General features: G+C 41.5%; 1 protein-coding gene across 1 annotated transcript; it reads left to right on the forward strand.

The window, feature by feature from the left end:
• The first annotated feature begins 3,986 nt into the window (after positions 1 to 3,986).
• LOC110442448 (extensin-like) lies at positions 3,987 to 10,332 on the forward strand. The gene is made up of 2 exons (XM_021486060.1): positions 3,987 to 4,077; positions 9,158 to 10,332. The coding sequence occupies exons 1-2, from the start codon at positions 3,987 to 3,989 to the stop codon at positions 10,330 to 10,332; spliced, it is 1,266 nt and encodes a 421-aa protein (XP_021341735.1).
• Positions 10,333 to 11,531: the final 1,199 nt, after the last annotated feature.

Raw genomic sequence — 11,531 nt, forward strand, 5'->3', positions numbered from 1 at the left:
ATGACCTTTATAAACAGGTATTGGTTAAACAGTGGTGACCTTTATAGACAGTTATTGGTGACATTTATAGACAGGTATTTGTTACACAGCAGTGACCTTTATAGACAGGTATTGGTTACACAGAGGCGGCCTTTATAGATAGTTATTGATGATCTTTATATACAGTTATTGGTTATGCAGTAGTGACCTTTTTAGACAGGTATTGGTTTCACAGCAATGACCTTTATAGACAGGTATTGGTTACACAGTGTTGACCTTTATAGACTGTTATTGGTTACACAGTAGTGACCTTTATATACAGGCATTGGCTACACAGAGGTGACCTTTATATACAGGCATTGGCTACACAGAGGTGACCTTTATAGACAGGTATTGGTTACACAGTAGTGGCCTTTATATACAGGTATTGGTGACCTTTATAGACAGTTATTGGTTACACAGAGGTGACCTTTATAGACAGGTATTGGTTACACAGTGTTGACCTTTATAGATTTATTGGTTACACAGTAGTGACCTTTATAAACAGGTATTGGTTACACAGAGGTGACCTTTTTAGACAGGTATTGGTTACACAGTGTTGACCTTTATAGACTGTTATTGGTTACACAGTAGTGACCTTTATAGACAGGTATTGGTTACACAGAGATCACCTTTATAGACAGGTATTGGTGACCTTTATAGACAGTTATTGGTTACACAGAGGTGACCTTTATAGACATATTGGTAACAGCAGTGACCTTTATAGACAGTTATTGGTTACACAGCAGTGACCTTTATAGACAGTTATTGGTACACATAGGTGACCTTTATAGACAGGTATTGGTTACACAGTGATTACCTTTATAGACATGTATTGGTTACACAGCAGTGACCTTTATAGACAGTTACTGGTATACATAATTTTAAGAATTATTTATGGTTAATGGTATTGATTATCTTAGAATTATTTGAATAATAAAGAAAATGAGAAAATGTTAGAATCCGATAAACCATTGGAGACTTTCTGACTCGTAAACTTCAGGCTTATATGCAAATGTTTTACAATAAAGAGATTTGTTTTTGCTGGGGATTTTATGATACAGATTGTTTAATGGAAGGTACAATGTTCCATGGTGTATGTATGCTCCTGATTGAGTACTGTGATCCATTAGCTTGTAACATTACTCTACGACTTCTGTTGTACTGACAATTTACGCTGACAATATTTGTACAATACCAAACCTCTCTATCCTACACAGGCAGAGATGGATTGGGCCAAATCAACAACTGAGCAAGTCCATTGCGCTTTATAAGGGGTACCTGTGTAATGTAATGTTTAGATCTTGTTTCTGTGATTCTGAACCACAACAAACCAGTTCTGCTGTACACCTTCCCATTACTGGCCTCACATTGTGATGTTTGATAATGATGAATGCTGATCATTACACATCTCTGATAGCTGCCTCTACTGTGTCATATCTGTAACTGTGTGGTTGCCTTACTTATATCACATACAGTCTAACCTGTTTAAAGAGACATACACCCTCAGGAAGTCCAAAAAACGTAGTCTCTTTAACACAGGTGGTCTCTTAACACAGGTAGTCTCTGAACATGGGTCTCTTTACACAGGTGGTCTCTTAACACAGGTGGTCTCTTAAAACATGGGTCTCTTTACACAGAAGGTCTCTTTAACACAAGTAGTCTCTTAACATAGGTGGTCTCTTAACACAGGTGGTCTCTTAACATAGGTGGTCTCTTAACACAGGTGGTCTCTTACCACAGGTGGTCTCTTAACATAGGTGGTATCTTACCACACGTGGTCTCTTAACATAGGTGGTATCTTACCACAGGTGGTCTCTTAACATAGGTGGTATCTTACCACAGGTGGTTTCTAAGTAGAGGTGGTAGTTGCTATGTGGCTACCCTTCCTTATATCACATATAGTCAAACCTGTTTAAAGAGACCATTTTCAGAAAGTACAAAAAGTGGTCTCTTAGCACAGGTGGTCTCTTAACATAGGTGATATCTTACCACAGGTGGTTTCTAAGTAGAGGTGGTAGTTGCTATGTGGCTACCCTTCCTTATATCACATATAGTCAAACCTGTTTAAAGAGACCATTTTCAGAAAGTACAAAAAGTGGTCTCTTAGCACAGGTGGTCTCTTAAGACATGTTTAATTCACAATGAAACATTGCATTGGGAAACACTACAAGTGGTCTCTTCACACAGGGTTAATTATCAATGAATCACTACATTGGGAGACACTAGAGTTGGTCTCTTAACACAGGTTGTCTTTTAAGACAGGTTTAATTTACAATGAATAAATAATCTCAAAATTAGCTTTATTGTTTTTATGAAAATATCAAGTTACTGTTAATAAGTAAAAAAAATGTTCTTTATTATTATATCTTTAATAAAAAAAAAAAAAAATAAAATAAAAAGTGAATACTTTTATTTCTACTGTGGAAGGTACACATTATTCAGAAGAAAACACAGTTTTATGACCAGACAAGGAGTGATGCCAACAGCAAGACTATATTTGTCATTTAATGACAGTTCATAAAACACTCTGACCATTAAACTTTCAGATCATACCTGTCTGCACCAACTGAACAATAGTGATAAAAATGTCCTCCGTTGAAAGAAAGTGGACACAGTTTGTTATTGGAACTCTTCATTGTGTGATAACAAGGAGAGACAGTGACAGTAGCATAGTCAGAAAACTAGGGAATACAAACTAGAGACTCGCAATGTCCACCTTGAAGGTCAGATATCAACAGGACAAAAGCTATTGTTTTGTTGCAGGCAAGAGAATGAAAAAGGACAGTTAGCAGATTTGAGGAGGAAGGAATAGATTTTTTTCTCTCGAAGAAATGAACTTGACCCACTTACAGTAGAAGTGGTAATAGTGTTAAACCTTTTAAGTCTGTAGTGTTATCTTAATTGTTATCAATTTGGTGCTCTTACAATAATGGTCAATTATCGGTTAGTGGGTCAGTCGTGTCAAATTCTGTAAAATAATGTGGTCCAAACTTTATTAAACAAACACTTTTATTAAGCGACCGGTTATGACTTTTCCCTATGGTGATTGCAATTGTGCTGTACAGAATTGACTATACCATTAGGGAAATGAAGAATGACAACATTGACACTGTGAAGGCAGACATAAATCAAATAAATGCTTTAAAAATTATATGAATGTTGTACCTGGTCAAAGACTAGTTCAGCTACATTTTCCTTTCCAATTCAACAAAACTCCTTGACTCAAAAGACAAGCAAGACTTTCTGTAGGTATTTAGTTTATATATATATTATATTTAGCTGACCCACTTCTATCTCTATCACTCTTTTTACACCGACTCTACCTGTGTATTCTTTCCTATGATATAATCCATCTTCTTCTTCTTCTGACATCAGGGCAGTCTTCTTAATTGGTGATGATTTAACTTTAGACTTGCTCCTATATGGCGATCCTAAATTCAGCCATGATGAAAATACCTCAATTGCAAAATCTGTTCAAAATTATATCAGCAAATGCAACCGGTTTGGCTGAATGAGATCATCTTTCTCTCTCTATCACTCTTTTTTCACCGACTCTACCTGTGTTACTTTCCTTTACTTCGTTTCACTCTCCGTCTTTTCTTTCTCTCTATTTTCCATTTCCACATAAAAACATAATTTATATATATTGTGTAAATTACCTGATCAAGTTATTGTTTATATTCAAGTATTTGAAGAAAAGAACTTTGATAAGTTGTGAAAACTTGTGTCCAATTCTTTTGTAAATATTTATTTGCAATAAAATATGTTTAAATCAAAATCATATATTAGCTCCCCATGTAAATTAGAGGGCAAATGCAAGAGACAGAATGTGAATTAAATGCATACACCCAGGACCTAAAACTCAAAACAAATGTAAAAGATGTTCATTGATTAGGTTGCCTTACAAGTGTCAGCTGTAGGGAATTTCCCTTTAGCTCAGCGATAGAGCATCAGGCTAGAGAGCCATGGGTCGCGGGTTTGAGCCCCAGCGACGGCGCTATCTTCATCACTATTCCTCGTCCTACTACAAACTAAGAGCACAGCTTAATAGCTACTGTAAGGGATGTGTGATTTGAAAGGGCATACGCTTCCGTCCACTTACTAAAGTAATCACAGACAACCATAATGTAACGCATGTTATTGGATGTTACTGGTACACCACCAAGAATGTCAATAGAGAGTTGGTCTAGGGGATAGGAAACCTGGTGTATGGATGGCTGTAAAGGGGCCACTGTAACAGGAGAGGAAAAATGCACGGCCAGACTGGTGTATGAACCCGAAACTGAACTCCAGACGGACGCTCCACCAATTGGACTATCTGGTCGCTGACGATAGACCCAGTCCAGTTCCGCTACATTCCTCCCTCCTTTTTCTAAGTCTTCGCCCCCGAAGACACAACTATTTACAACCCAGGTTCGGGTATCCCCTTGCCAAGTATACACCACAAGGGTTGACCACACGCAACACTGTAACAGGAGAGCCAAGGGCCGCGGGTTCGAGCCCCAGTGACGTTACTATCTTAGTTGCTATTCCTCATCCTACTACAAATTGGTGCCGTTGACCCTGCCCTTTCAAAGTAGGAGAACCCTTGGCAGGGATTCAAAGAACCTAGGTTGATGTTTGAAAAAAGGGGGGAATAGTGTAAAAGATTTGCATTGATTAGTTGCCTTACAAGTGTCAGCTGTAGGGAATTCCCCTTTAGCTCAGCGTTAAGAGCATCAGGCTAGAGAGCCAAGGGTCGCATGTTATAGCCCCAGAGAGGGCACTATCTTTATCACTTTTCCTTGTCCTACTACACAAATATGAGCAACTAGTATAGGTAGCATTACCTTAGTTTGGCTGTCCTATCCCATAGTAAATGTAAAGTTTATTCATTTTCCAATAATTATGTTTATAATTATTAAAAGTATGTCAAGTTGTATTCATAATCACTCTTGTTAGCTCGGATGGTAGTGTGCAGGGGTCTTGAAGTGGGAAGGAACCATCAGGTGGCGTCCTGTTCCCTCCCATTCAGATTCAGTGTCATCTCTCTGTGGAGACTTTGTCCCTGAATTAATTTTGATTAAATTTTGTAGACATCAGGTGTGGCAATACATCAAATTTATTTCAGAGTTCCAAGGTCAACTTACAGTGTTACAGCTTCATATCAGATCAACAGATTTCAATCAAACATTATACAAACGTCAAGTGTGAGAATACCTCAAAATTAGTTTCATTTGCAGGGTTTCAAGGTCGAACTCAATGTCACTTTTTCTAGATATTTAGATATTTGTCTAGTAATGACGCTAACCTTGAGAGTGACAGTGGTCATGCCCCAGATATATACAGCTTTTGTTGTGACCATCAATAGTTGTAACAATACACGCTGAGCTAGCTAGGTACATAGTGTCTGTATTATCATATAGGATTACAAGGTACATTAAGTGTCAATATTATCATATAGGATTTCACTTAGTAATAGCTAACATCGATTTATTGGGTCATTTCTAGTCCGGGTTTGGGTTCATTTCAGCAGTCTGGTGGCATTCATGATCAACAGAAAGCAAAACATTCCATAAAAAATGTTACATCTTAATCATGTGTGTTTCATTTAGAAATGTTTATAGGAAAATATTGAAGCCGAAATCAACACATCATGGAAAAACATATAGTTTAAATGACATATCACCAGCTATATTTTGTGAAATTTGATATTTAAAAAAAAAAAAATTGATATGATGTATATTGTGTTGAGGAAGACATAAAAGCTGTTTAGCTTTACTTAATTGATGTATTGTCACTTTGGACAAGTGAGAAATGAATTTACAGGCGGATACTGTCATCAACTCCTGCAGACAACAATGCTATAGAATTAGTGTACTTCCTGTATAAACAAGTCTCGTACGTCATGTATCTGTAAAGACGGTCAAAACTGGGAATCTCTGTCAAGCTTCATTGTCTTAGTCTTTATACTAAGATCATGATTGACTCAATCGTCCTTTATGTAATAAGGCTCTATATGCCTTTCCTTGTGAGACAGAATGTGTTGAAAGTCTTAAGGAATGCTAATAACATACATCAAGCTATTTATGTGATGCATATATAATTTTTAGGTCACCTGAGCTTTAGCTCAAGTGACCTATTGCTATCCGTTTTCGTCCGTCGTCGTCCGTCGTCCATCGTCCGTCGTCCGTCGTCCGTCGTCCGTTAACATTTTACATTTCAAACTTAAAGTCAAGTTCTGCTGGGCCGATTGAACTAAAAGTTGGTAGGAATGATCGCCTCATGGTCCTGACAAAGTGTTGTTATTTTTCGGGTCGATCAGAAATCCAATATGGCCGCCACGGCCGCCATTTTGAAAACCTATTTCAAACTTAAAGTCAAGTTCTGCTGGACCGATTGAACTGAAAGTTGGTAGGAATGATCGCCTCATGGTCCTGACAAAGTGTTGTTATTTTTCGGGTCAATCAGAAATACAATTTGGCTGCCATGGCCGCTATTTTGCTACTAAGTTCTAATAGGCCGATCTCACTTAAAATTGGTCTAGGAATGATCAGCTCATGGTCCTGACAAAGTTAAGTTAACATTATACTATTTTTTACTCAAATTGGTACATATTTCAACAACAAAAATAAATACTGTAGACTCAAGTGACCGTTAAGGCCCATGGGCCTCTTGTTTGTTTTTGTCATTCATAACATGTAAGCATGATGCTTGATCATAGTGACCAGACTAAGTATGAGATCACAGGGACCTGTATGATGCTTGATCATAGTGACCCTAATAAGTATGAGATCACAGGGACCTGTATGCTGCTTGATCATATTGACCAGAATAAGTATTTTATCATAGGGACCTTTATGTGATTGATCATAGTGACCAGAATAAGTATTAGATCACATGGACCTGTATGTGATTGATCATAGTGGCCTTAATAAGTATTAGATCACAGGGACCTGTATGCCGCTTGATCATAGTTACCTAAATAAGTATTAGATCTCAGGGACCTGTATGCTGCTTGATCATAGTGACCTTAAAAAGTATTAGATCACATGGACCTGTATTTGATTGATCATAGTGGCCTTAATAAGTATTAGATCACAGGGACCTGTATGCCGCTTGATCATAGTTACCTAAATAAGTATTAGATCTCAGGGACCTGTATGCTGCTTGATCATAGTGACCAGAATAAGTATTAGATCACAGGGACCTGTATGCTGCTTGATCATAGTGACCTTAAAAAGTATTAGATCACAGGGACCCGTATGCTGCTTGATCATAGTGACCAGAATAAGTATTAGATCACACGGACCTGTATGCTGCTTGATCATATTGACCAGAATAAGTATTTTATCATAGGGACCTTTATGTGATTGATCATAGTGGCCTTAATAAGTATTAGATCACAGGGACCTGTATGCTGCTTGATCATAGTGACCAGAATAAGTATTAGATCACAGGGATCTGTATGCTGCTTGGTCATAGTGACCAGAATAAGTATTAGATCACAGGGACCTCTATGCTGCTTGATCATGGTGACTAGAATAAGTATTAGATCACAGGGACCTGTATGATGCTTGGTCATAGTGACCAGAATAATTATTAGATGACAGGAACCTGAATGCTGCTTGATCATAGTGACCCTAGTAGGTATTTAATCACAGGAACCTGTATGCTGCTTGATCATAGTGACCCTAGTAGGTATTTAATCACAGGAACCTGTATGCTGCTTGATCATAGTGACCCTAGTAGGTATTAACTCACAGGGACCTGTATGCTGCTTGGTCATAGTGACCAGAATAAGCATTAGATCACAGGGACCTCTATGCTGCTTGATCATGGTGACTAGAATAAGTATTAGATCACAGGGACCTGTATGCTGCTTGATCATAGTGACTAGAATAAGTATTAGATCACAGGGACCTGTATGATGCTTGGTCATAGTGACCAGAATAAGTATTAGATCACAGGGATCTGTATGCTGCTTGGTCATAGTGACCAGAATAAGCATTAGATCACAGGGACCTCTATGCTGCTTGATCATGGTGACTAGAATAAGTATTAGATCACAGGGACCTGTATGATGCTTGGTCATAGTGCCCAGAATAATTATTAGATGACAGGAACCTGAATGCTGCTTGATCATAGTGACCCTAGTAGGTATTTAATCACAGGAACCTGTATGCTGCTTGATCATAGTGACCCTAGTAGGTATTAAATCACAGGAACCTGTATGCTGCTTGATCATAGTGACCCTAGTAGGTATTAACTCACAGGGACCTGTATGCTGCTTGGTCATAGTGACCAGAATAAGTATTAGATCACAGGGATCTGTATGCTGCTTGGTCATAGTGACCAGAATAAGCATTAGATCACAGGGACCTCTATGCTGCTTGATCATGGTGACTAGAATAAGTATTAGATCACAGGGACCTGTATGATGCTTGGTCATAGTGACCAGAATAAGTATTAGATCACAGGGACCTGTATGATGCTTGGTCATAGTGCCCAGAATAATTATTAGATGACAGGAACCTGAATGCTGCTTGATCATAGTGACCCTAGTAGGTATTTAATCACAGGAACCTGTATGCTGCTTGATCATAGTGATCCTAGTAGGTATTAAATCACAGGAACCTGTATGCTGCTTGATCATAGTGATCCTAGTAGGTATTAAATCACAGGAACCTGTTTCCTGCTTGATCATAGTGACCCTAGTAGGTATTTAATCACAGGAACCTGTATGCTGCTTGATCATAGTGGCCCTAGTAGGTATTAAATCACAGGGACCTGAATGATGCTTGGTCATAGTGACCAGAATAAGTATTAGATGACAGGAACCTGTATGCTGCTTGATCATAGTGATCCTAGTAGGTATTAAATCACAGGAACCTGTTTCCTGCTTGATCATAGTGACCCTAGTAGGTATTAAATCACAGGGACCTGTATGCTGCTTGATCATAGTGACCAGAATAAGTATTAAATCACAGGGACCTGTATGATGATTCACGAGTTTCCTGTAGCAGACAAATTTTGATAATGATAATTTTGAACTATAAAGGAAAATTACTTAAAGTAATATCATATCATGTGGCTTCTTAAATATGAGATGTTTTTCTGCGTTTCATTTGATAGGTAATCTTAATTTAATCTATAGTCTATACTATCAGTATCGTAACATGTGCATGTGGGATCACAATCAAGAGATTTAAGAGAAGCATATTGTTTTCTTTTTTATCTCACCATAACATCCCACTCCCCACCCACCAACACACTCCATACCCAACTCCTCCCATCACCCCACTTCCCACCCATCACCTCACTCCACACCCTCACTCCACACCCACATCCTCATCCCACCTATCACCCCACTCCCCACCCATCACCTCACTCCACACCCACATCCTCACTCACACCCCATTTCCCATCCACCATCACACTCCCCACCCACCATCAAACTCCAAACCTCATCCTACCCAACCCACCACCACATTCCACACCCCACACCCCACCTACCACCACACTCCACACCCAACCCCACCAACCATCGTACTCCACACCCCACCCCACCCCACCCCACCACATCCCACTACCACACTCTCCATTCCCCACCCACCTATACCCCCCACATCCCACCCCACCAACCACCACACTCCACACTCCACACCCCACACCCCACCAACCATCACACTCCACAACCAACCCCACCAACCAGCACACTCCACACCCCACACCCCATCCCAACCACCATCACACTTCACACCCCATCCCACCTACCACCACACTCCATACCACATCCCACCCACCACCACACTCCACACCCCATCCCACCCACCACCACACTCCACACCCAACCCCACCTACCACCACACTCAACACCCCACACCCCATCCCAACCACCATCACACTTCACACCCCATCCCACCTACCACCACACTCCATACCCCATCCCACCCACCACCACACTCCACACCCCATCCCACCAACCACCACACTCCACACCCCACACCCCACCCCACCTACCACCATCATACTTCACACCCCATCCCACCCACCACCACAATCCACACCCCATCCCACCAACCACCACACTCCACACCCCAACCCTCCACCATACTCCATACCCCATACACCATCACACTCCACACGCTATCCCACCCCATCCACCACCACACTCCACACCTCATACCCCACACCTATAACCACTACACTCCACACCTCACCCCACGCCACCCACCACCACACTCCACGCCCCACTCCACCCACCACCAAACTACACACCCCACCCCACCCACCACCACACTACACCCCCCACCCACCATCACAGGATAATTTTGAACTATAAAGGAAAATGACTTAAAGTATTATCATATCATGTGGCTTCTTAAATATGAGATATTGTTCTGCATTTCATTTGATAGGTAATCTTAATTTAATCTATAGTTTATAATATCAGTATCGTAACATGTGCATGTGGGATCACAATCAAGAGATTTAAGAGAAGGATATTGTTTTCATTTTTATCCCACCATAACATCCCACTCCCCACCCACCATCACACTCCATACCCAACCCCACCCATCACCCCACTTCCCACCCATCACCTCACTCCACACCCACATCCTCACTCACACTCTCCATTCCCCACCCACCTACACACCCCACATCCCACACCCAACTCCCCACACCACTCACCACCACACAATCACCCCACTTACTGATCACCACTCACCACCACTCACCACCACCGTCACCCCACTTCCTGATCAGCACCCACCACCACTCACCACCACACAGTCACCACCACCACTCACCACCACACAGTCACCCCACTAACTGATCACCACCAACCACCACCCACCACCACACCACCACCACACAGTCACCCCACTTACTGATCACCACCACTCACCACCACCCACCACCACTTACCACCACCACACAGTCACCCCACTTACTGATCACCACCCACCACCACCACACAGTCACCCCACTCACCACCACACAGTCACCCTACTTACTGATCACCACTCACCACCACCCAGTCACCCCACTCACCACCACAGTCACCCCACTCACCACCACCCAGTCACCCCACTCACCACCACACAGTCACCCCACTTACTGATCGCCACTCACCACCACTTACCACCACACAGTCACCAAACTTACTAATCACCACTCACCACCACCCACCACCACACAGTCACCCCACTTACTGATCACCACTCACCACCACTCACCACCACAGTCACCCCACTTACTGATCGCAACTCACCACCACTTACCACCACACAGTCACCCCACTTACTGATCACCCCCCACCACCACACCCCCACCATTTCCCACCACTTACCACCACACAGTCACCCCACTTACTGATCACCACCCACCACCACACAGTCACCCCACTTACTGATCACCCCCTACCACCACAGTCAATACCACTTACCACCACACCACCACCACACAGTCAACCCACTTACTGTTCACCACCCACCACCAACCAACACACTGTCACCCAACTTACT

The sequence above is a fragment of the Mizuhopecten yessoensis genome, unplaced genomic scaffold (genome assembly GCF_002113885.1).
Source record: "Mizuhopecten yessoensis strain PY_sf001 unplaced genomic scaffold, ASM211388v2 scaffold716267, whole genome shotgun sequence".
NCBI classification, from domain to species: Eukaryota; Metazoa; Mollusca; class Bivalvia; order Pectinida; family Pectinidae; genus Mizuhopecten; species Mizuhopecten yessoensis.

Bases quoted from the DNA above. Each gene is read 5' to 3' on its own strand.
- LOC110442448 (XM_021486060.1), top strand. From the start codon at position 3,987: ATGGGTCGCGGGTTTGAGCCCCAGCGACGGCGCTATCTTCATCACTAT. The intron at 4,078-9,157 runs GTAAGGGATGTG...TTTAATCTATAG, and splicing joins AGCACAGCTTAATAGCTACT to TCTATACTATCAGTATCGTA.